This window comes from Notechis scutatus, chromosome 1, assembly GCF_049901735.1.
Source record: "Notechis scutatus isolate UNSWTSFEM ecotype Mainland chromosome 1, rNotScu1.2, whole genome shotgun sequence".
NCBI classification, from domain to species: Eukaryota; Metazoa; Chordata; class Lepidosauria; order Squamata; family Elapidae; genus Notechis; species Notechis scutatus.
Window position 1 is genome coordinate 5,700,586 of NC_142009.1, and position 25,824 is coordinate 5,726,409.

Consider the following 25,824-nt stretch of genomic DNA (forward strand, 5'->3'; position numbering starts at 1 on the left):
ACAAAAACACTGGAAAAAGGGACATGATCAGTCCTCACACTTATAACCCAACAGTCATTGTGACCCCCACAGTCTCGTGAGCAAACTTCAGTTTCTCTCTCTCTCTCTCTCATTTGTATTTATATTGTCTATCAATCATCTATTTATCATCTGTATCTGTCTGTCTCTATTTCTATTATCTGTCTCCATCCATCGTTATCTTTCTTTCAACTATTTCTATCAACTATTAATCATCTATTTATCATCTGTATCTGTCTCTCTATCTCTATCAATGATCTTTCTCTCCATCCATCCTTATCTATCTATCATCTCTCTATTTATTTCACCTATCAATCATCTATTATTGTATGTGTTTCTGTCTGTCTGTCTGTCTATCTATCTATCTATCTATCTATCTATCTATCTATCTATCTATCTATCTATCTATCTATCTATCTACGGTATCTATCTATCTGTCTAGCTGTCTGTCTATCTATATCTATCATCTTTCTCTCACTTTCTCTATCTATCCATCCATCTATCTATCTATCTATCTATCTATCTATCTATCTATCTATCTATCTATCTATCTATCTATCTATCTATCTATCTATCATCTATCTATCTATCTATCGGTATCTATCTATCTGTCTAGCTGTCTGTCTATCTATCATCTTTGTCTCATCTATCTATCTATCTATCTATCTATCTATCTATCTATCTATCTATCTATCTATCTATCTATCTATCTATCTATCTATCTATCTATCTATCTATCTATCATCTATCTATCTATCTATCATCCCTCTCTCTCACTTCTTCTGTCTGTCTATCCATCCATCCATCCATCATCCCTTTCTTACTCTCACTTCATTTGTCTGTCCATCCATCCCATCCATCCATCCATCCATCCATCCATCCATCCATCCATCCATCCATCCATCATCCCTCTCTTACTCTCACTTCATCTGTCCATCCATCCATCCATCCATCCATCCATCCATCCATCCATCCATCATCCCTCTCTTACTCTCACTTCATCTGTCCATCCATCCATCCATCCATCCATCCATCCATCCATCCATCATCCCTCTCTTACTCTCACTTCATCTGTCCATCCATCCATCCATCCATCCATCCTTCCATCTGCATTCAGAATAGAGCGGGGGGGCAGGGCAAATGGGGGTGTACGTGTCCCAAGCGCCCAACTGCTACCTCGCGCCCACCCGGGGAAGCCCAGACTTGGGGGGGAATGGGCGGGGCAAGTCTCCCCGCCCCCGCTCGCGCCCCCGGCTTGGCGCGCGTCACAGCCCGCCCCACCCAATAGCGTCGGGGATTCCTCGCCGGGCCACGCCCCCTTCTCGCCTATCTTCACGTGGTCGTGGGAGCTGGGCTGCTGCCGACGCCCGCTGCTTCTCCTGCCGCCTCGGGCGGGTTGGGCGGCTTGGCCGTTGGAGGACCGGCGGTGGGAGCTGCGTGGTTCTCTCCCACCCCATGGCCGAGGCGACCCCGCTGAGATCGTGATGGAGGAACCGGCTCGGAATACGCCGCCTTCCCCTCCGCTCTCGGCTTCCCGTTGCGCCCGCAGCCTCCGCCGCCTTCTGCCCGTCGGCGCTTGGCAGGAAGCCCGGGAGCTGATCAAGATCGGCGGGCCCGTGGTAAGCAGGGATCGGGGAAGGGAAGGAGGGGGGGGGTGAAATAGACCGTCCGGCCTCGAGTTCCTACGTTCACACGACCCGCTGGATTATACACGTGTCAATTGGGGTTGGGAGGGAGATAAACTCGCCCCGTTTTATCAGTTTCTTCGTTCACACCACCCGCGGGATTTTACACGTGTTAATTGGGATTGGGACGGGAATAAAGTTTTAGGTTCGTTCGTTCACACGATCCGCCCGGATTATACACGTTTATTTCAGCTGGGAGGGAAATAAATGCTCTTCTTTTTGGCTTCGTTCGTTGGTTGACACGAGCCGTTGGATTAAGCATGTTTATTTCAGATAGGAGGGAAATAAACTCGCCGGGTTAGTTCGTGAGTTCACTCGATCGGAATGATTATCCGTGTTTATTCCAGCTGGAATGAAATTAAATTCTCTCCATTTTAGCTTCATTCCTTCATTCATACGATCTGACAGATTATACACTTGTTTATTTCAGCTGGAAGGAAATCAAATTCTCTCCATTTTTAGCCTTGTTCGGTCGTAGGACCTGCTGGATTATACATGTTTATTTCATCTAAAATGGAAATAAAATTGCCTCAGTTGCTTCATTCACACAACCAGGCAGATTAAGCGGGTTTGATTTTCTGCCTGGATGGAAATCAACACTTCCTGGTTTTGCTTCGTTCTTTCGTTCACGTGACCCGCCAAATAAATGGAATTATATGGGCTGGGAATGGAACTAAACTCTCCCCATTTTAGCTCTAGGTTGTGTGAATGAATTCATCCCCGCCCTTTCCTGTCCATAAGTGATGTGTGAGGATCCTTTTATCTGAAAATCCCGGGAATCTGGCAGTAATACTTAAGTAAATCTGTATTCTTTTGTGGGCTTTGCTTGTCAGACGGTCTCAAAAATAGGGGATCACATTACCCGGGACTGTCATACATAGGAACCAGTTGTCGTGCGTCTGAATTTTTGATCCCGGGATCGTGGGGATGCTGGAATGGTCATAAGTGTGAAAAAGTCCTTTTTAAAAGTGCCGCTGTAAATTCGAACGGTCGCTAAATGAACGGTTTTAAGTCAAGGACTATCTGTAGGGAGTGGGAAAAGGGGTTTGGAGGCTTGTCCTTTATTTTTTGGCTATCTTGCTTGTTTGCTGGCATAATAGTTTTATAGGCTGTTTCTTGGATTTTGTCCTTTTTACTCCCATAGCTTCTGGGCTCTGATAATGTTGAGCTGATAATGGAAACCTTGATTGAGTGAAAAAAAAAGGACCAAAGTCTCTTTTTTATGACTCCCTTGTTTCTTATTTCTCCATCTCTCTGTTTTCCCCATTCTTTTTCTTCAGCTCCTACAGAGGCCTCATTCGGGAAGAATGACAAGACAAACATTGGCCAGTCATAAATCAAGGTTTCTACAAAAGATTAGATTAGATTAGCCGGATACCCGTGCTTTGCTATGAAATTATGTGATTGGCCTTAGTTTTGGGGGAAGAAAATAAGTAAAAAATAATTCTGCCTCTGCCTACCAGCATCTATCGGTATTCATCTGGCTAGCGTCCTCTCAGTATGTGAGAGAGTTGAGGGCTGTTTGGAAACTGGAAGAGTATTTGCTGTGTGAGCAAAAAGGAGACAGCAAGGAGCCTGGGCATGGCTTAGCTCAACTGTTCTGTACTAAAGATGCTTTGGTGCTCTGAAACTAAAACTCCTCTCCGCTTGTGTTTTGCAAAGATATTTCTTTTCAGGTGGGGATGGGGAGTAGAACTCCTTAGCATTAGAGCATAATAATAATAATAATTAATAATAATAATTAATACTAATTAATAATACTAATTAATAATAATAATATAGGAAATACTAATGCTCTGATGGTCATTTCACAAAATCCTTTCTTAGTGAGCACCTAGAAGCCAAGAGGAACATACGTGCCAAATTTCAAGTTTGTAGATGCGTGAGTGGTCTTTCGCTTATATATATATAGATTAACAGAGTTGGAAGGGATCTTGTAGGTCATCTAGTCCAACCCACCGTCCAAGTAGGAGACCCTACACTGTTTCTGACAGATGGCAGTCCAATCTCTTCTTGAAAGCCTCCAGGGATGAATGAATGCATGAATGCATTCTTTATTGGCCAACTGTGCTTAGACACACAAGGAATTTGTCCTTGGTACGTATGCTCTCAGTGTACATAAAAGAAAAGATACATTCATCAAGAGTCAAGAATCATCAGATACACCACTTAATAATAGTCATGGGGTACAAATAAGCAATCAAATCATACTAGGAAACAGTCAATAAAATCATAAGGATACAAGCGACAAAGTTACAATCATACAAGTGGGAGGAGATGGGTGATAGGAGCATGAGAAGATTAATAGTAAACTTAATCCAGACTTGTACAACGGTTGTCCCGTTGTCCCCATCGAGGGAATTTTTATTTTAAAATGGGTGGTTCAGCCCAGAATGGAATTCCTTCTTCCCAACTAGCCATCTTTGTTCCTTGCTGGAGGATTCTGGGAGTGAATCCCACCTTTAAAGTGGCCAGGAGACTCAGAATACTATCGATGGACATCCTTGGGTTGGGCAATCCTATGCTTTGAAATCCATTTTCATTTGGGTTGGGTTTTCGAAGGAGAAGGGCTGAGTTCTGAAGAAGTTGAAGCGTGTGAGTTTGGGGGAGGTTGTCCTGGGTTTGCCTTAGTTAGATTACCCTGTTTCCCGAAAAATACGACCTACCCTGAAAGTAAGTCCTAGCTTTTTTTTTACACGTGTGCCCAATATAAGCCCTACCCCCAAAAATAAGCCCAAATTAAGATCCCGCCTACTCCAGAGTGGATGGGAAAAAATTAAGCAGGATGGCGATCGGGGTGGTGGTGGAGCTGACCTACTACTTACCTTTGGACAGTGGTAGCCAGGCCTCGCACACCATGACATCTGCCTTGTGGGCCCATTTCTTCTGCAGCCGGCAAGGCTGGCAAGGTCTTCCTGAAGGCCTGAGAACAAAGCTCAGGATCGATCCAGAGCTGACTTATCGGCTGCAGAGGCCTTCAGTGAAGCCTTGCCGGCCGCAGAAGAAGAAGTTCCTGAAGGCTTCTGACCGTGAAAAGGAGGCCGGGGGTGATGCATGCAAGTGAGGTTATCAGTAGATGACGTCCCCCGAAAATAAGACCTGGTGCCTTTTTTTGGTGGCAAAAAAATATATAAGACAGGGTCTTATTTTTGGAGAAACTTCCTTTGGGGAAGGAAGACCTTTGAGGTGCCTTCCAACTTTGCTAGTACAGGTAGTGTTACTCGCTAGGAAAGAACGATCCTTGATTCCATGAGAGAAAAGGTACTTTCACGAGCAATCCGTGGAACAGGAGTTGCCTTCGGAAGTTGTGGGAGCTTCACCACTGGAAGTTTTTAAGAAGAGATTGGACTGCCCTGTGTCAGAAATGGTATAAGTAGGGTCTCCTGCTTGGGCGTTGGGTTGGACTAGATGACCTGCAAGGTCCCTTCCAACTCTGTTTGTCTGTTAAAGAGTAGAGTAGAGTGGAATAGAATAGAAATAAGAATAGAGTAGAAATAGAATAGAATACAGTTAGAATAAGGAGTAGAATAGATAATAGAATAGAATTAGAATATAATTAGAATAAGGAATAGAATAGAATTAGAATAAGGAATAGAATAGAAAATATGGAATTGAATGGAATAAAGAGTAGAATAGAACAGCCTTTGGAAATTGTGGGAGCTTCATCACTGAAGAAGAGACTGGACTGCCATCGGTCAGATATGGTGTAGGGTTTCCTGCTTGGGCAGTGGGTTGGACTAGATGACCTACAAGGTCCCTTACAACTCTGTTATTCTCTTATTATTCTGTTACTAGAGATGTTGAGTGCAGCAGGAATGAGGCAAGCTCTGAAGAAAAACCGGCCCAAAATCATATGCAGGTAGCCCTCACCTTACAACCACAGTGGGATCCCAAATTGATGTTGCTCAGTGAGACATTTGTTAAGGGAAACTTTGCCCCATTGTACGACCCTCCTTGCCGCCGTTGTTCAGCGAATCACTGCAGGTGTTAAGCGAGTAACACCGTTGTTAAGTGAATCTGGCTTCCTCGTTGGCTTAGGCTTGTCAGAAGGTCGCGAAAGCGGATCACGTGACCCACCCACCCCCTCCAGGACACGGCTACCGTCATAAATGTGAGTCAGTTGTCAAGATCAGAATGTAAATCACGTGGCCACACTGGGGGATGCTGCATTGGTCTTAAGAAAAATGGTCCTAAGTTACTTTTTTCAGCAATAGGAAGGGAAGAGAAGAGGAGGAGGAGGAGGAGGAGGAGGAGGAGGAGGAGGAGGAGGAGGAAGAAGAAGAAGAAGAAGAAGAAGAAGAAGAAGAAGAAGAAGAAGAAGAAGAAGAAGAAGAAGAAGAAGAAGAAGGAGGGAAGGGAAGGGAAGGGAAGGGAAGGAAGGAAGGGAAGGGAAGGAAGGAAGGAAGGGAAGGGAAGGGAAGGGAAGGAAGGAAGGGAAGAAAGAAAGAAAGAAAGAAAGAAGAAAGAAAGAAAGAAAGAAAGAAAGAAAGAAGAAGAAAGGAGAGATCTACTAATCCAAACCCCTACCCAAGCAGGAAACCCTCTATCAATGATGGCGAACTTTTTTGTTGTGTGTGTGCTGAAAACGCGTGCGTGCCGGCACCCACAATGCAATGCACCTCACCCCACCCCCCCCACGCACACGCATGCAACACCCCCGCTTCCTTACCTGCGCTTCCCAGCTGATTTTCGGCCCATCTGAGGCCATTTTCACCCTCCCTGGAGGCTCGAGGGAAGACTGCAGCCTCGGGAGGCCGAAAAAATGGGCTTTCTGGAAGTGTCCGTTTTCAGCCTCTGGAGCCCGGAGGAGGCCATTTTGTCCCTCCCGGTGGCTCGAGGGAAGCCTCTGGAGCCTCTGGAGGCTGACCACGGGCCCATTTCGACGCTTCTGGTATTTCTGGAAGGCCCGTTTTTTCAGCCTCCCGAGATTGCAGAGGCTTCCTTTGAGCCTCCAAGAGGGCGAAAACGGCCTCAAATGGGCCAAAAACCAGCTGGGAGACATGCGCAGGTGCAGCGCAGGTAAGTTTGGCGGGGGAACGCGTGCCCGCACCAATGGCTCTGTGTGCCACCTGTGGCACGCCTGCCATAGGTCCGCCATGACGGTCCGATATCATTTCAGACAAGTGGCTGTCCAGTCTCTTCTCAAAAACCTTTAGTGACGGAGCACCCACAACCGATGTGGCCGGCTGTTCCACGGGTTGATTGTCCTCACGGTTAGAAAGCTTCTCCTTCATTCCAGGTTGCTTCTCTCCCTGATTAGTTTCCATCTGTTGCTTCTTGTCCTGCCTTCCGGTGCTCCGGAGAGTAGGACGTTGCTTCCTAACTTTTGTTCTCCTTTCCTAACTCCCCCGTTTCGCCCTTTAGCAGGGACAAAGGTCAGCACCTAGATCGGATGGCTTGCATAAAATGCGCCGAGTGGAGATTGCATAAACCGGCTTGGTCCAGCTGTGTGTCGCTTATCTTGGACTCTTTCCCTTCAGTACAAAACGCGCCAAGCCAAAGCTTGCATTCCCAGGTTCCGAGAGCCAGATCAAACTCTTTGGGACCAAAAGACACAAGGAGTGTTTGTCTGGCTCAGAGGACTGCAGACCGCAAGGGGAGAGAGAGAGAGAGAGAGAGAGAGAGAGCTCCTGGTGTGCCCAACGCTCGCTTTGATTGGCAGGAGTTGACTCTTAGGTAGGGCATGATGAGTGTGGAGCATTGCAGAACCAGAGTGATAGGCAGAAGCAAAAATATTTTTGCAACATCTGTCATCTGTCCATCTATTCCTCCCTCCATCCTTTCCCCCCCTTCATTCCTCCATGTGTCCAACTATCCACCTATCCATCCACCTACCTACCTGTCCGTCCATCCATCTGTCTATGTATCCCTACATCCATCCACCCTCCACCCATCCATTTGCCCTATCCATCCACCCTTCACCCCTCCATCCCTCCTTCCATCCACCTACATATCCACCCACCCATCTACCTACCTTCGATATAGCTACCTACCCATCCGTCCGTCCATCTCTCTCTCTGTCTACATATCCCTGCATCCCTCCATCCATGTATCTACCTATCCACCCATTCCTCCATCCACCCCTCCCTCCCTCCCTCCATGTGATGACCCAAAGGGGCGTGGTACAAAAGCAACAAAGTCACAAAAATAGGTAAAGTCCCTTTAATACCTCCAACTTGGCCCCCAATGTCCAGTTATCTTCGGCCAGGGAAAAGAAAACTATCCCAAGAACCATCCTTAAAGGGAAGAAATACAGTCCGAACCAAAAGTACATATAAATTATAAATAAAAACCAACACAAACCACACTGCAGCAATTAATGAGACAGGGCAGGATAAGGAATAGCAGACTTCAAAAGATGGAACCCAGATAAGACTTGAGAAACAAAGATAATTCATGCTTTGCTTCCAGCAAGGTGCTGTGCGCAAACACCCTTTGTATCCTGTTTTCCCAGCTGCAGCTAATGAAGGGGATCAGGGCCCTCCCCTCCCCCATAAGCCAGGTTGCTCCCTTCTCCGTTCCTCTCTGCGTGCCCTAGGATGAAGAGGGGGTGGGCCTGGGTCTTCGTTCCCCAGTTTTCTCCACAGCCACTGGAGCCACACTCCCACTCCCTGTCAGCTGCTCGACCTCCCCCTTGGAAACAATTCCAACGGGCATAACACTCCACCTATCCATCCAACTGCATATTCTTCCATCTATCTACCTATGTATAATATACCCATCTATCTATCCATTTGTCTCTCTGTCTACATATTCCCCATCCAACCATCTATTTATCTACATATGTATCTGTCTGTCTCCTTATCCATCTATCCATCCGACTGTCCGTCCGTCCCTCTCTATCTGCTTATATACTTGCTTGTTTATGTATCATAGTAACTCGATACCTGTGCTTCGCTACAAAACTATGTGATCGGGCTTAGTTTTTTGGGAGGAAAATAAAGAAAAAATAATTCTGCCTCTGCCTATCAGCATCCATCGGTATTCATCTGGCTAGCGTCCTGTCAGTGTGTGAGGCTGTTTGGAAACTGAAAGAGTATTTGGTGTGTGAGCAAGAAGGAGGCAGCAAGGAGCCTGGGCATGGCTTAGCTCAACAGTTCTGTACTAAAGCTGCTTGGTGCTATGAAACTGAAACTGAAACTCCTCTCCTTTGCTTGGGTTTTACATTTTGAACAGATTTCTTTCCAGGTGGGGAGGGGGAGTAGAACTCCTTAGCATCAGAGCGTGTTAATGATAATAATATAGGAAATACTAATAGCTCTGATGTTCATTTTGAAAAACCCTTCTTGAGCAAACCCCGAGCCAAAAAGAAACAAATACCAAAAGGTCACACTTTGTCTAGAAAGGATCCTTTTCTTTATAGATCGAATTGCAAATGAAGCCTTATAGAGGAAACATAGGTAGCCAAAGTTCAAGTTCATAGGCTTTACGGTTCTAGAGATTTTGTGATGATGCATGAGTGGTATTTTGCTTTATAGATTGAATTGAATGAATGAAACCTTTGGTGTAGTTTTGTGTTTGGGGTTCTGGGTTTATAGATAGATAGATAGATAGATAGATAGATAGATAGATAGATAGATAGATAGATAGATAGATAGATAGATAGATAGATAGATAGATAGATAGATAGAGGATAGATAGATAGATAGATAGATAGATAGATAGATAGATAGATAGATAGATAGATAGATAGATAGATAGATGATAGATAGATAGATAGATAGATAAGATAGATAGATAGATAGATAGATAGATGATAGATAGATAGATAGATAGAATAGAGAGATGATAGATAGATAGATAGATAGATAGATAGATAGATAGATAGATAGATAGATAGATAGATAGATAGATAGATAGATGATAGATAGATAGATAGATAGATAGATAGATAGATAGATAGATAGATAGATAGATAGATAGATAGATAGATAGATAGATAGATAGATAGATAGATAGATAGATAGATAGATAGATAGATAGAAAGAAAGATAGATGATAGATAGATAGAGGATGGATAGATAGATAGATAGATAGATAGATAGATAGATAGATAGATAGATAGATAGATAGATAGATAGATAGAGAGGGTGGGATAGATTAGATAGATAGATAGATAGATAGATAGATAGATAGATAGATAGATAGATAGATAGATAGATAGATGATAGATAGATAGAAATAGATAGATAGATGATAGATAGGGGATAGATAGATAGATAGATAGATAGATAGATAGATAGATAGATGATAGATAGAAGAAAATTGGGATATTGAATTTAGCGCCTGGAAAATGCTTGAATTCCCCCCATCAGCACCACACACGGTATTTCCACAACTATCTGGGCACTTTGCACTGAACTTTAGCAAGTTATCATCGGGCTAAAGAACCATTTTCCACCACATTTGAAACCAGAAAGCAAAGGGCCAAAAGTAAAAATGGCAGATTATTGGAAACTCAGAATGACAAGGTGGTTAAGGGCAGGTGTCCAAAAGGATCACAGGATCACAGCGTTCCCATATTTGAGGGGCTGCCCCAAAGAAGAGGGGGGTCAGCCTACTCTCCAAAGCATCTGAAAGCTGGACAAGAAGCAACGGATGGAAATGAATCAAGGAGAGAAGCAACCTAGATTGGAGGAGAAATTTTCTGACAGTGAGAACAATTAATCCGTGGAATAATTTGCCTCCAGGAGTTGTGGGTGCTTCACCACTGGAGGTTTTCAAGGAGAGATTGGACAACAGAGGTGGCGCACAGAGCCATTTGTGCAGGCACACGAGCCCCAGCCAAAGTTACCTGCACTGCGCATGCGCGCGCCTCCCAGCTGCTTTTTGGCCCGTTTAAAGCCTTTTTCGGCCTCCCAGAGGTTCAAGGGAAGCCTCTGCAGCCTTTGGAGGCCAAAAAACGGACCAGTTTCGTCACCTCCAGTACTTCCGGTTTCATCACTTCCGGTATTTGGAGGCCAAAAACGGGCCAGTTTCGTCACCTCCAGTACTTCCGGTTTCATCACTTCCGGTATTTGGAGGCCAAAAACGGGCCAGTTTCGTCACCTCCAGTACTTCCGGTTTCATCACTTCCGGTATTTGGAGGCCGAAAAACGGGCCAGTTTCGTCACCTCCAGTACTTCCGGTTTCATCACTTCCGGTATTTGGAGGCCGAAAAACGGGCCAGTTTCGTCACCTCCAGTACTTCCGGTTTCATCACTTCCGGTATTTGGAGGCCGAAAAACGGGCCCATTTTTTCGGCCTTCAAAGGCTGCAGAGGCTTCCCTCGACCCTTTGGGAGTCCGAAGGAGGCTTCAAACGGGCCAAAAACCAGCTGGGAGGCGTGCGCATGCACAGTGCAGGTAAGGGGGTGGCGGGGGGTGTTGCATGCTCATGCGCAGGGCAGGTAGGGTGCATTACATCGTGGGTGCCGGCACGTGCGCATGCTTTCTTCACACCACAACAAAAAAGGTTCTCCATCACTGGTATAGGGTCTCCTGCTTGAGCAGGGGGTTGGACTAGAAGACCTCCAGGGTCCCTTCCACCTCCGTTATTCTATGATTCCAATCTCCTATTAATCCCACCGGGAGGCAGATGTGCGGTTTGGTAATACCGCACAGTGGTGTTTGCCTTGCCTATTTAAGAGAATGACTTTCAGAAGCAAATCTTTAAATGTCTTTCCGATTTCTGACGCTGGAGACCTTTGTGTGTTCCTGGAATAATCCTCTAACTTTGCAAATTTCCTCCCCAGTTCACAGCCCAACTGTTGGGCTTCTTGATCAGCGTGGTGAGCTCCATCTTCTGCGGGCACCTGGGCAAGGTGGAACTGGACGCCGTCACCCTTGCAGTCTCGGTAGGTACATCCCCTCCTGGCGGAAGCGGGAAAGGAGATTTTTCTAACACCACCCCCTGACAGAATCGGAGGAGGTAAAGATTGCCTGGGCATGGATGTCTGGAAAGCAATTGGGGGCTGGATAAGGCATGGATGCCAGAAGACATTGAAGAAACATTGACGTATTAGAGCACTGTTTCTCAATATGGTTGGACTTCAGTTTCCAGAATCCCCCAGCCAGCTTGTTTTAAGATGGGTGGGCTTCAACTCCCAGAATTCCCCAGTCAGCATGATTTAAGATGGATGGACTCCAACTCCCAGAATTCCCCAGTCAGCATGTTTTAAGATGGATGGACTTCAACTCCCAGAATTCCCCAGTCAGCATGATTTAAGATGGTTGGTCTTCAACTCCCAGAATTCCCCAGCCAGCCTGCTTTAAGAGGGGTGGACTTCCACTCCCAGAATCCCCCAGCCAGCCTGCTTTAATAGGGGTGGACTTCAACTCCTAGCATGCTTTGACAGGTCGACCCAGAATTCTGCAACCCTCAGTGGCATTGATGGTTGAGGAATTCTGGGAGTTGAAGTCCAGCCATCTTCCAATTGCCACGGTTGAGAAATCTGGTGTTGGAGGCTGAATGGTGGCCAAATACAGTGGCGATCTCTTGCTGACCTTTCCTCTTGTCTCATTCCCTTCTTTAAAGGTGGTTAACGTGGTTGGCATTTCTGTGGGAACCGGCTTGGCATCGGTATGCGACACCCTCATGTCCCAGGTACTGTGCATTATGCTTAAAAACCACGGGGATTCGCTTAAGGACAGGGGTGGGATTCAAAAATCCCAGCAACTGGATTGTTGCCTGGTTGCTGGGTGGGCGTGGCCATGGTGGGCGTGGGAACTTCCGGCAGGGCCATTTTCCGCCTGCCCCAGAGTCCGGAGGCTTCCCTCGGGCCTCTGGGAAGGTGAAAACAGCCTCCACTGGGCTCTGGTGGCCCCCCGGAAGTCGGAAACAGACCCATTTCCGGACTTCCGGAAGACCCTCCCAGAACCTCCGTGCGCATCCTGCACTTACCTGCATCCAAAATGGGCCACGTGGAGACTCCAGGGAGGGTAGGGGTGGTGTGGGTGGGACTAGCCGGTCGGTTCAACTAACGGTTCAGCAAACCAGATGTAAATTTCCCAGCTGCCCTGAGATAAGTGATGGATTATTTTACTTTATTTTATATTTTATTTTATTTTATTTTATTATTTTATTTTATTTTATTTTATTTTATTTTATTTTATTTTATTATTTTATTTTATTTTATTTTATTTTATTTTATTTTATTTTATTATTTTACTTTATTAATTTTTTACTTGATTATTTTATTTTTTTACTCTATTATTTTTATTTTATTTTATTATTTTATTTGATTTTTTATTTGATTTTTTACTTTATTTTATTTTATTTTATTTTATTATTTTACTTTATTTTTTATTTGATTAGTTTAGTTTAGTTTTTTATTTGATTATTTTAGTTTTATTTCAGTTTATTTTCTTATTTTTTATTTTTTACTTGGTTATTTCATTTTATTTTTTGCTTTATGATTTTATTTTATTTTTTAACTTATTTTATTTTTATTTTATTTCAGTTTAATATTTTGTTTTATTTTTTATTTGATTATTTTAGTTTTATTTTAGTTTTTTTTATTTGGTTATTTTTTTATTTCAGTTTATTTTCTTTTTTTTTTTACTTGGTTATTTCATTTTATTTTTTGCTTTATGATTTTATTTTATTTTTTTACCTTATTTTATTTTTATTTTATTTCAGTTTAATATTTTGTTTTATTTTTTATTTGATTATTTTAGTTTTATTTTAGTTTATTTTTTTATTTGGTTATTTTTTTATTTCAGTTTATTTTATTTTATTTTTTTTACTTGCTTTTTTTTACTTGCTTATTCTTTTTTAATTTTTTTACTTGATTATTTTATTTTTATTTTATTTTATTATTTTATTGTATTAATTTCTCTCTCTCTCTCTCTCTCTTTTTAACCAGACTTACGGGAGTAAAAACGTGAAGAGAGTCGGCACCATCCTGCAGCGAGGCATCCTGATCCTTCTCCTTTTCTGCTTTCCCTGCTGGGCCCTTTTTCTCAACACTGAGCGGATCCTGCTGCTTTTCCGACAGGATCCCGAAGTCTCCAGGTGGGGCTCGCGTGAATGAGCGATTGCGTGAGAGCACACACCAGGGCCTCGTGCAGACACACCCGCATTCCTGAACTATAACCCCTTTTGGCTGTAGTGACCCATTTACTTTGGCAGCCTGGGCTATTTGCCGTTATTTATTTGCTCACTAAGAAAGGATTTTTTGAAATGACCATCAAAGCATTAATATTTCCTATGTTATTATTATTAACGTGCTCGGATGCTAAGGACTTCTACTCCCTCTCCCCACCTGGAAAGAAATCTGTTCCAAATGCAAAACACAAGCAGAGGAGAGGAGTTTTAGTTTCACAGCACCAAGCAGCTTTAGTACAGAACATTGAGCTAAGCCACGCCCAGGCTCCTTGCTGTCTCCTTGCTCATTCAGCAAATACTGTTTCAGTTTCCAAACAGCCCTCAGTTCTCTCACACCCTGACAGGATGCTAGCGAGAGGAATACTGATGGATTCTGGTAGGCAGAGGCAGGATTTCCCCCCTTTATTTTCCTCCCCAAAAAGTAAGCCTGACCACATAGTTTCATAGTGAAGCACGGGTATCGAGCTACTTGATCATAATTGCGCCAGTCATTGATATTTATAATACATTTTTAAACGTTCAGTTGACTGAGTTTCATGTTTAATGAATAAAAGAGATAATAATATTAATAATCAGATGCTACCTTAACAGCTCTGAGGTCCTTGGTTAGGACTTCAACTGTTAAGTTTTACCAGTCCCAGACTGTGAATCGATAATAATAATAATAATAATAATAATAATAATAATAATAGTAATAATAGTAATAATAGTAATAATAATAGTAATAATAATTTGGCATAAACCTGGTGCAGGTGATTCCAGTGGTACTTGGCACACTGGGTGCTGTGCCTAAAGACTTAAGCAATCACTTGAAAACAATTGGCGCTGACAAGATCACCATTGGTCAGCTGCAGAAGGCCACTTTACTGGGATCTGCTCGCATAATCTGCTGATAACATCACACAGTCCTAAACACTTGGGAAGTGTTCGCCTAGTGATTTGTGATACGAAACCCAGCATAGTTATCTCGTTGGCTGTGTACGCTGTCATTTTTTGTGTATAATATAATAATAATAAGAAGTTATCTTAATTATAATTGGAGCCCTTGGAACAATACCTCAAGGGCCACCTCGCTATTTGGAAATTCTGAATTTATCAGACTTGAATACCCTGATTCTACAAAAAAACCACCCTACTTGGAACAGCTTATATCCTCTGACGCTACCTGAACGGTTCCTAGGTCCTCGGTTAGGACTCGAGCTGTTGAGCTATCAACCAGTCCCAAAGGCTGTGAATCTCCCCAAAGATTAACCACCACATTAATAATAATAATAATAATAATAATAATAATAATAATAATAATAATAATAATAATAATAATAATAATAATAAATATTCAGTTGACTGAGTTTCATGTTTAAGGAATATAAGTTTATAATAATAATAGTAACAACAACAATAATAATCTTTATATATAGTAATATTCTTCTCATTCTAATTTCTACTTTTATTATCTAACCATTGGTAAAACAAACTCTTTTTATAAGTCATTCTTGACATGACTGGTAGCTTAGTGACTCTTCTAAGTTACTACTGGCCTGGATAAAAGGATGCTACGAGCTATTTCTGAAGTTATGACGGTCCCCTGTCCCGTGATTATGTGACTGCACTTCAAGACACTCAGATGTGGTCACACAGCCTTTTGTGGAGTCCTGCCGTTTTATGACATAAACCGTAAAATCGGGTATGATTCACATAACAACCGTCTCACTGCAGAACAGCAGTTCGGGGCACAATTGTGGTTGTAAGTCGAGGACTAGCTGTACTCAGTGGTGGGCTGCAATTTTTTTAACAACCGGTTCTCTGGCTGGGTAGGCGTGGCCGGTTGGTCACGTGACTGGGTGGGTGATGTCACTCACCACACCCAAGCCCCGCCTCCCGACCACTTGCCTCAGCTAGTTGGGCCTAATCATATCACTGGCTGGCCCCGCCCCTGCCCGTTTTTCGGCCTGTTTGTAAGCCTGTTTTTCAAGCTGTTTTTGGGCCATTTTCAGGCTGTTTTTGCTCTGGAAAACGGCCCCAAAACAGCAAAAAATGGCCCCCAAAACAGGCAATTTTCGGGACGTTTTTCAGGCTGTTTTCAGTCTGAAAAATGGCTGAAAACAGCCCCAAAAAACATCCTGAAAATGGTCCAAGAAACAGCCTGAAAATGGCCTAAAAACCAGTCAGGTTTAGGCCCATTTCTTGCGCCATTTTCAGGTAGTTTTTCAGACCATTTTGTCCCCAAAACTAGCCGAAAACAGCCCGAAAAATGGCCTGAAAATGACCCCAAAACCAGGCCATTTTGGGGCCATTTTCAGGATGTTTTGGGGGGCTGTTTTTCCGGCCATTTTCCGGCCATTTTCAGACTCTTTTGGCCCAAGAATGCGCTGAAACCCCACCCAAAACAGCCTGAAAATGCCCCCAAAACATCCTGAAAATGCCCCCAAAATGGCCTGAAAATGCCCCCAAAACGGCCTGAAAATGCCCCCAAAACATCCTGAAAATGCCCCCACAAACATCCTGAAAATGCCCCCAAAATGGCCTGAAAATGCCCCCAAAACATCCTGAAAATGCCCCCAAAATGGCCTGAAAATGCCCCCAAAACATCCTGAAAATGCCCCCAAAACATCCTGAAAATGCCCCCAAAACGGCCTGAAAATGCCCCCAAAACATCCTGAAAATGCCCCCAAAATGGCTTGAAAATGGCCCCAAAACCAGGCCAGTTTGGGCCCATTTCTGGCCTATTTTTAGGCCAGTTTTCAGGATGTTTTTGGCCCAAAAAGGCCAAAAACAACCCCGCAAAATCAGCCCGAAAATGGCCTGAAAACAATCCCCAAACCAGGCCATTTTGGGGGCATTTTCAGGATGTTTTGGGGGACTGTTTTCCGGTCCACTTTCACCACATTTTTCAGGCTGTTTTTGGCCCCAAAAATAACCTGAAAACGGCTCAGAAACAGGCCGAAAAACTGGGGCCAGCCAATGGTGGGATTTGCCAGTTCGCCAAACTCTGCCTAGTCTTAACTACCGGCCCGCCAGAATCGGTGCGAACTGGCAGCATCCCTCCTCTGGCTGTACTTCAGGTCCCTTTTGGCTGCTTCAAGTATTACAGTGGATAACAAACCAAGTTATAAACCAAACAAACCATGGCCATACATGAGGGCAGGAGGTCAAAAAAGCCAAGGAAGCACCTGTTTTTGAGGGCCCCCTTAAAATAACATAATCACTCAGGAAATACAGCTTTTCTGAAAGAAAAAGTTTTTTAAGTGATGGTGGATTATCGAGAGTGCTTGACTTATGACATTTAAGGTCTGTTCCATGTTATGATGTTAGTGGAAAAAAGTGACTCACGACCGTTCTCCACACTTACGACCATTGCAGTATCCTCAGGGTCACGTGATCAAAGTTCAGAGGCTTGGCACCCGACTCACATTTATGATGGTTGCCGTGTCCCAGGGTCACACTATCCCCTTCAACGACCTGAAAAGCCAAGTCAATGGGGGATTCCAGATTCACTTAACAACCATGGGACTCACTTAACAACCACAGCGATTCACTTAACCACGGTGGCAAGAAAGGTTGCACAATGAGGCCAAATTCACTTAAGAAATGTCTCAATAACAGAAGTTTTGAGCTCTGTTGTGGTCATAAGTCAAGGGCTACCCACACACTGGTTTATGTTGACGCTACTTTCAACCTACACATGCACACAAAAGGACGCTCATCGCAGGTGTCCCTTTCAAGAAATCCGTCCAGATCAAATTAAGCCATCGACCCAATTAAACCAAGTCTTTAATTTTCTCTGTTTGAATAGAATAGAATATAGAATTCTTTATTGGCCACGTGTGATTGGACACCCAAGGAATTTGTCTTGGTGCAAATGCTCTCAGTGTACATAAAGGAAAAGATACATTCATCAAGAGTCAAGAATCATCAGGTGCAATACTTAATGATAGTCAGAGGGTACAATAAGCAACCAAATCATACGAGGAAACAGGCAGTATAAATGGTAAGGATACAAGCAACAAAGTTACAGTCATACATACTCCTACTCACAAGTAGGAGGGGATGGGTGATAAGGAGTGATGACAAGATTAATAGCAATAGTAGTGCACTACTATTTACCAACTTTGTAAATAGTTGGACAGTGTTGAGGGAATTATTTGTTTAGCAGAGGGATGGCGTTCGGGAAAAAACTTTCCTTGTGTCTAGTTGTTCCGGTTCTGCAGTGCTGTATAGCGTCGTTTTGAGGGTAGGAGTTGAAACAGTTTATGTCCGGGATGTGAGGGGTCTGTAGATATTTTCACAGCCCTCTTTTTGACTCATGCAGGATACAGGTCCTCCATGGAAGGCAGGTTGGTAGCAATGATTTTTTTCTGCAATCCTAATTATCCTCTGGCATCTGTGTCTGCCTGTTGGGTTGCAGAACCAAACCAGACAATGATAGAGGTGCAGATGACAGACTCCATCATTCCTCTATAGAACTGCATCAGCAGCTCCTTGGGCAGTTCAAGCTGGCGCAGAAAGGACATTCTTTGTTGTGTTTTTTTGATGATGTTTTTGATGATGTGTCCATTTTAGGTCTTGTGATATGATAGAACCTAGAAATTTGAATGTCTCTACTGTTGATACTGTGTTGTCTAGTTTGGGTGGAGCGCGGAAAAAGAAAAATGGACAAAAAGAGCCGGTTTAACATCACAGATTCTCCTATTTCATGCCAGCAGGATTGTATTTGCTTTTTTAAAAATCAGACAAGGCTGGATTGCGTGTTCCAAAAACACACCTTGCTCTTGTGTAACAGCTATACGACCTATCTTTTTTAAGTTCCCTTTTTTTGTTTTTCATCTCTTCTCTCGTTCCTGTTTTTTGGGGGGTGCATATTTTTTAGGGGAAGAAGGAGTTAATAGCAGATCCTTCAATTTCTTTTTCTTATAAACAACAACAACACAATTCTGCCTTACAAGAGAACCTCCAGTGAAAAGGGCAGTCTACTTTTGAGGGCTGGGCGCTGGGCGTCAAGAAAAGAAGGCTTCCAATATTTGTGCTTGTCTTTGAAACAAGAGTTTGTGTGTGCGTGTGTGTGTGTTACAGGCAGACACACACCCATACATGAATAGAGGTGTGTGTGTGTGTACACATATGTACACACACACACACACACACACACATATGTAGTCCTCAAATTACGACCACAGTTGAGTCCAAGATTTCTGTTGCTGAGCTAGGGAGTTGTTATGTGAGTTTTGCTCCATTTTAGGACCTTTCTTGCCAGAGTTGTTAAGTGAAGCACTGCGCTTGTTACATCACTAACCTGGCTGTTAAGTGAATCTGGCTTCCCCCATTGACTTGGCTTGTCAGAAGGTCGCAAAAGGGGAACATGTGAACTCCAGACACTATGTGATCGTCATAAATACGAGTCAGTGGCCAAGAGTCTGAATTTGAATCACGTGACCAGAGGGATGCTGCAATGGTTGTGTGAAAAATAGTCCCAGGTCACTTTTTTCAGTGACGTTGTAACTTCGAAGGGTTACTATATGAATTTTTGTAAGTTGAGGGCTACCTCTACTGCCTCCCCACCAGGGTTCCCGTCTCAATCAATCAGAATAGAGCTTGGAGGTCATCTAGTCCAACCCCCTGCTCAAGCAGGAGACCCTATATATCATATCTATCTTATCTATCTATATTTATCTATTTATTATCTCTATCTAGCTATCATCTATCATCTATCTATATCTATCTATTTTTATCTCTATCTCTATCTATCTATCTATCTATCTATCTATCTATCTATCTATCTATCTATCTATCTATACCTACCTACAATACATCTATCTATCTTATCTATCTATCATCTATTATCTATCTATCTATATCTATCATCTATCTATCTATCTATCTATCTATCTATCTATCTATCTATCTATCTATCTATCTATCCTACCTACCTATAATACATCTATCTTATCTATCTATCATCTATTATCTATCTATCCATCCATCCATCCATCCATCCATCCATCCATCTATCTATCTATCTATCTATCTATCTATCTATCTATCTATCTATCTATCTATCTATCTATCTCTATCTCCTTTACCATTTCAGACAAGTGGCTGTCCAGTCTCTTCTTAAAAACCGCCAGTGATGAAACATCCACAATTTCTGGTGGCAAGCAGTTCCACAGGTTAATTGTTCTGACTGTCAGGAAATTTCTCCTTAGTTCCAGGTTGCTCCTCTCCCTGATTAGTCTCCACCCATTGCTTCTTGTCCTGCCTTCAGGGGTTTGGAGAATAGCTTGACCTCCCTCCGTCTTTGGGGCGGCCCCTGAGATATTGGAAGACTGATATCATGTCCCCCCCAGTCCTTTTGTTCCCATCCCATTAAAAAGTGTTTCAATTTTTCCTGGCAGATTAACCCACATTTACGTGATGATCTTCATTCCAGCTCTGCCGGTAAGTGTTTCATTGGCTGCGTTCGCACAACACATACACACCAGGCGAAAACAGATCCAGGGAAAGACTGTCTGTCGGTTGTGTGAACAGGACTTTGGAAGGTGAAGTGAACAGCTTGTTGGGTTAAGAAGAGATGGTGGCTTGTCAGCCGAGACCTGAGTTGGTAGGGGAGGGCAAGCATTACGTTTCATTAACCGGGCTTCAGAGTTCAGGGTGCAGTGGGAATCCCAAGTGAAGGGTTATTTGAAGAAGAAGAAAAAAATTACAGGGAGTCCTCAACTTACAATGGTTCATTTAGCGACCGTTTGACGTAAAAACGGCACGGAAAAAAGATGGCTCGCGGCAACCTTTCCAGCATGGTCACGTGATCAAAATTCAACAGCTTCCACTTTATGATGTGTCCCCAGAGTCACGTGATTCCCCTGTTTGCGACCTCCTAGCAAGCGAAGTCAATGGGGAAGCCAGATTCACTTAACAACCGTGTGATTCGCTTAACAACGGCAGGGATTCACTTAACGATGGTGGCCAGAAAACCCATAAAGTGGGGCAAAACTCACTTCACACATTTCTCACTCAGCAACATACATTTTGGGCTCAAAGGTGGTTATGACCAGAATTTCCGTTGCTAAGCAAGGCAGTTGTTAAGTGAGCCGTGCACAAATCTTTCTTGTGACACTGTTATTAAATGAATTAGTGCAAGTAGAGTTAGTGCTCCCCTTAATAATCATTTGTTTAGTGACCAAAGGAACAACGGCACTAGAATACGTGACTTATGGCCGTTTTTCACATGAATCACTGTTGCAGCATCCCAACATGCTCAAAATTCAGATATTTGGCAACTGACTCATATTTATGACGGTAGCATTGTCCCAGGGTCTATGTGATCTCCTTTTATGACCTACTGCCAAGCAAAGTCAATTGGGGCAAGCCAGATTTGTTATACAACTGATTCACTTAACAACTACAGTGATTCGCTTATCGACCATGGCAAAAACGGCCGTAAAATGGGAGAAAACTCACTTAACAGCTGTCTCGCTTAGCGGTAGAAGTTTGGGGTTCAGTTGTCTAGGATTGCCAGTAAGTGAATCATACGGTCTTTAAGCGAATCGGGCTTCTCCCACTGAATTTGCTTGTCCGAAGCCAGCTGGGAGGGTCACAAATGGAGATCACGTGACCCCGGGGAAGCTCTAACCATTGTAAATACATGCCTATTGCCAAGCATCCAAATATGGTCACCTGACTGTGACGGTCGTAAGAGCGAGGACTGGTCGCAAGTCACTTTTTTCATCACGGTCCTAATTTCGAATGGTCACTAAATGAAGTTATTTTAATTACTTCTCTATTTTTTATGACTCGTATTAAGTTGCCCGACATCGTTGACATATTGGGGAACATGGGCAGCCTATAAATTTAATAAAGAAAAATAATAATGAACGGTCGTAAGTTGAGGACTTACTGAATCGTTGCTTTTTGTTTTTTTCTTCCTCATTGACTATTCACTTGGGACCCTCTCTTTCCTTGTGTGGCAGGAAAAATAAAACAAAAATGAATAAAATAACAATGAAACTGATTTTTCAATCCGAGAAACTAATTTTAATCTGTGCATTTTCAGGCTGCGTTCATCTACCAGCTGGAAACGCGCTATTTGCAAAGTCAGGTACGTCTGTTCTTCAAAGCAGAATTTTCTGGGAGAGGCAACCATACCTCAAAAGCAGCAGATTAGGATGATGCTTAAAATAGCATAAAACAGAATTCTTTATTGGCTAAGCGTGATTGGACACCCAAGGGATTTGTCTCTGGTTCATAAGCTCGCACTGTGCATTTAAAAAAATAAAAGCAATAGATCCTATATTAGTGAGGGCTAACTTTTTCCACGTTGCGTGCCAAAAGTGCGCTCGAGTGCCTGCATCCATAATGCAATGTGTGCGCGATTCCTGCTCCCCCTTGCACATGGGCACACGACACCCACCTCCCGCACTACACACCTCTGTGCATGTGCACGCAACCTGTTGTGGTTTGCTGGCAACAGGTGCGGACGGCTGAGGTCTCAGAGAGCGAGGACGCGGATGAGGGGCCTGCGTGTGATGCAGGGATGGGGCCAAGACTATCAAGGAATGAAGTGCTGCCTTCGGAGATTGTGGAGGCCGGCAGCAGTGATGAAGAGGTTCCCAAGGAGCCTGTGCCCAGTGCGCGCAGGGCTGCTCGAAGGAAAGAGCAGCTGCAGCAGCACGGGCGACTCGGGAGTAAGGCTGCAAGGTAATGGCCTCTCCCTTAAGAGATAAAAGCCAGCTGAGAAAACGGAGTTCTTTGCAGGAAGCAAAGACGTTTTTGTACTCAAGCCTGGTGGACGTTCGGAATATCTTGGTTTGTGTTTGGAGACTTTGTGTTTGAAATATTTCTTAGTAACTTTATCTAGTGTTCTTGGCAGCGTTGCACAACCTTGGCAAGGCTCCTTCTTATCAGAGACAATGAGTTTGAAACAGCCTTTTAACCGGGAAGGAACAGAATTCTTAAAGAATCATTAAAAGGTTTTGCTGTTACCTCTGTTTCCTTGGAACAAGGTTTGGGTCAGAACACAACCCCTCCACATGCCGCATGCCTCTGCGCATGCGTGTGCATCTCCCCCGCGCGCGTCTCCCCTCACGCCTGCGCAGCAGATACCCGACAATCGGCTGGCAGGGGGCAGCGCACGTGAATGTGCAGTGGGGCTCTTCCAGGCGACCTCTCGCGAGCCGGCAGAAGTGGCTCTGCGTGCCATAGGTTCACCATCACGGTTCCTATATTATAGAGGTGGTGCTCACATAAATCCTTTTCTCACATTCCAGGCTGTGCTCTTGCCTCAAGTAGTGACCGGCGTGGTGGTGAACGTGTTGAACGTGATCATGAACACCATTTTCCTGCACTCCTTCAAACTGGGTGTGGTGTAAGTGTGACAGATTTCAATGTCGATTCAAAGCAGGGGTAGGCAGCCCGTGACTCTAGAGCCGCATGTGGCTCTTTCATCCCTCTGGTGCGGCTCCTTTTCGCTGGTTGGCGCCCCAATTTTGAGAGGACCTTCCGGTTGTGGGAGGGGGCGGGGAAAGTATGGGGCACCAGGAAGAGATTCTATGGCTGTGATGGCAAACCTCTAGCACGCGTGCCACAGGTGGCACGCAGAGCCATTTGTGCGGGCACGCGAGCCCCAAGCAAACTTACCTGCACTGCGCATGTGCGCGCCACCCAGCTGATTTTCGGCCTGTTTGAGCCCGTTTTCGCCCTCCAGGAGGCTCGAGGGAAGCCTCTGTAGCCTTGGGAGGCTGAAAAACGGGGCTTCCAGAAATATCGGAAGTGCCGAAAAGGCCCGTTTTCAGCCTCCTGAGGCCGCAGAAGCTTCCCTTGAGCGTCCAGGAGGGCAAAAACGGCCTCCCCTGGACTCCAGAGGCCCTCCGGAGGCTGAAAACAGGCACTTCCGGTATTTCCGGAAGGCCCGTTTTTCGGCCTCCCGAGGCTGCAGAGGCTTCCTTCGAGCCTCCAGGAGGTTGAAAACAGCCTCAAACGGGCTGAAAATCAGCTGGGAGGTGTGTGCATGTGCAGTGCAGGGAAGGGGACAGAGCGCATTGCATTGTGGGTGCCGGCACGCACGCGCACCTGCGCTTTCGGCACATCCAACAAAAAGGTTCGCCATCACTGCTCTATGGCAAAAGGGCAGGTTTTCCGGTCGGCTCCACAATTGATAGGGCTTTCTGTTAGGACAGGTAGAGGAAAAAGGACTAGGGCAGTGGTGGCTAACCTTATTGGGCTCCTGTGCCAAAAATTGCACGCCAGTACCTAGAATGCAGTGCACACCCCCCTCCGCACACCCCCTGCGCATGCACTGCGCCTCACAGCTGGGTGTTTTTGGGGTGGTGGTGGTTTGAGGCCATTTTTGGCCTCCCAGAGGCTTGGAAGAAGCCTCTGCAAGGCTTTTCAGGACGATTATAGGCCCATTTCATCACTTCCGGTATTACAGGAAGTGACGAAATGGACCTATGATTTGTCCTGAAAAGCCTTGCAGAGACTTTTTCCAAGCCTCTGGGAGGCCAAAAAAGGCCTCAAAGTAACGCAGTGAGGTAAGTTTGTCTGCGGCTTGCGTGCCGGCACAGATGGTTCTGCATGCCACTTGTGGCACGTGTTGCATAGGTTCGCCATCATGGGACTAGGAGGAGACTCTATGGTAAGGGGGGGACTGGACTTCCGGTCGGCTCCAGAATTGAACAGGGTGGCTCCCGGTTAGGACCTTTGGGGCTCTTTGAGTGTTTATAGTTGCCGACCCCCTGGTCCAAAGTCTTGAGTTCAAAACGTAATGCTCATAATTTCTCATGGGTGCTTCGTTGGGTGAAAAAGCCAGAGAGGTGGCTTAAAATCTTCCAGAAGACGGGTAGTCCTCGAATTACAACGGTTCATTTAGTGACCCTTTGAAGTTAGGACGGCACTGAAAAAAAATGACTTAGGACCGTTTTCCACACTTACAACGGTTGCAGTGCCCCCATGATCACATCATCAAAATACAGAGGCTTGGCAACTGACTCATACTTATGACGGTTGCAGCATCCTGGGGTCATTCTGATAAGCCAAGTCAATGGGGAAAGCTGGATTCACTTAACAACTGCATGATTCACTTAATGACTGCAGTGATTCTGCTTATCAATAGCGGCAGAAAAGGTTGGAAGATGGGACAAAACTCACTTAACAAATGTCTCGCTTAACAACAACACTTTTGGGCTCAGTTGTGGTCGTAAGTTGAGGATTACCTGCAGAGAGGGGAGTTACAGGTGGTCCTCCATTTACAACCATTCGCTTAGGGTGATGATTTGCTTATCAGTAGTGGCAAAAGAGGGTGTAAACTCAGGCATGACTCACTTAACAGCTGCCTTGTTTAACGACAAATTCTGGTCTCAGTTGCGGTTGTAAATCGTGAATCTACCTGAATGAAGTTGCTAGCTGTCACGAGTTCAATCAAACAAGATGGCCAAACATTAAGGCTTTCTCTCTCTCTTTTTCTCTCACTTTGTCTCTTTTTCTGTTTCTTTCTCTCTGTTTCTCTCTCTGTGTTTTTCTCTCTCTTTCTCCCTCTTTTTCTTTCTCTTTTTCTCTCTATCTCTGCCTCTCTTTCCCCCTCCTTCTCTTTTCCTTTCTCTTTCTCTGTTTCTCTTTTTCTCTATCTTTCTCTTTCCCTCTTTTTCTCTGTCCCTCTCTGTTTTTCTCTCTTTATCTCTGTCTCTCTTTCTCTCTGTTTTTCTCTCTTTCTTTATCTCTGTCTCTCTTTCTCTGTCTCTCTTTCTCTCACTTTGTCTCTTTTTCTGTTTCTTTCTCTCTGTTTCTCTCTCTGTGTTTTTCTCTCTCTTTCTCCCTCTTTTTCTTTCTCTCTCTGTTTTTCTCTCTATCTCTGCCTCTCTTTCTCCCTCCTTCTCTTTTCCTTTCTTTCTCTGTTTCTCTTTTTCTCTATCTTTCTCTTTCCCTCTTTTTCTCTGTCCCTCTCTGTTTTTCTCTCTTTCTCTCTGTCTCTCTTTCTCTCTGTTTTTCTCTCTTTATCTCTGTCTCTCTTTCTCTCTCTCTCTTTCTCTCTGTCTCATCCTCTGTCTCT

General features: G+C 44.2%; 1 protein-coding gene across 2 annotated transcripts in view; it reads left to right on the forward strand.

The window, feature by feature from the left end:
* Positions 1-1,358: 1,358 nt before the first annotated feature.
* The window catches only part of SLC47A1 (solute carrier family 47 member 1), a 38,942-nt gene continuing 14,476 nt past the window's right edge, over positions 1,359-25,824 (forward strand). The window contains exons 1-7 of one of the 2 annotated variants that reach the window (XM_087971605.1): positions 1,359-1,637; positions 11,437-11,538; positions 12,219-12,287; positions 13,549-13,697; positions 20,180-20,222; positions 21,835-21,879; positions 23,048-23,145. In XM_087971605.1, the coding sequence (XP_087827731.1) occupies positions 1,503-1,637; positions 11,437-11,538; positions 12,219-12,287; positions 13,549-13,697; positions 20,180-20,222; positions 21,835-21,879; positions 23,048-23,145 (641 nt within the window). In that variant the 5' untranslated portion in view covers positions 1,359-1,502. Of the gene's footprint in view, positions 1,638-6,499; positions 6,723-11,436; positions 11,539-12,218; positions 12,288-13,548; positions 13,698-20,179; positions 20,223-21,834; positions 21,880-23,047; positions 23,146-25,824 lie in introns of those variants that run through there. The other variant, XM_087971661.1, reaches the window with a different exon arrangement.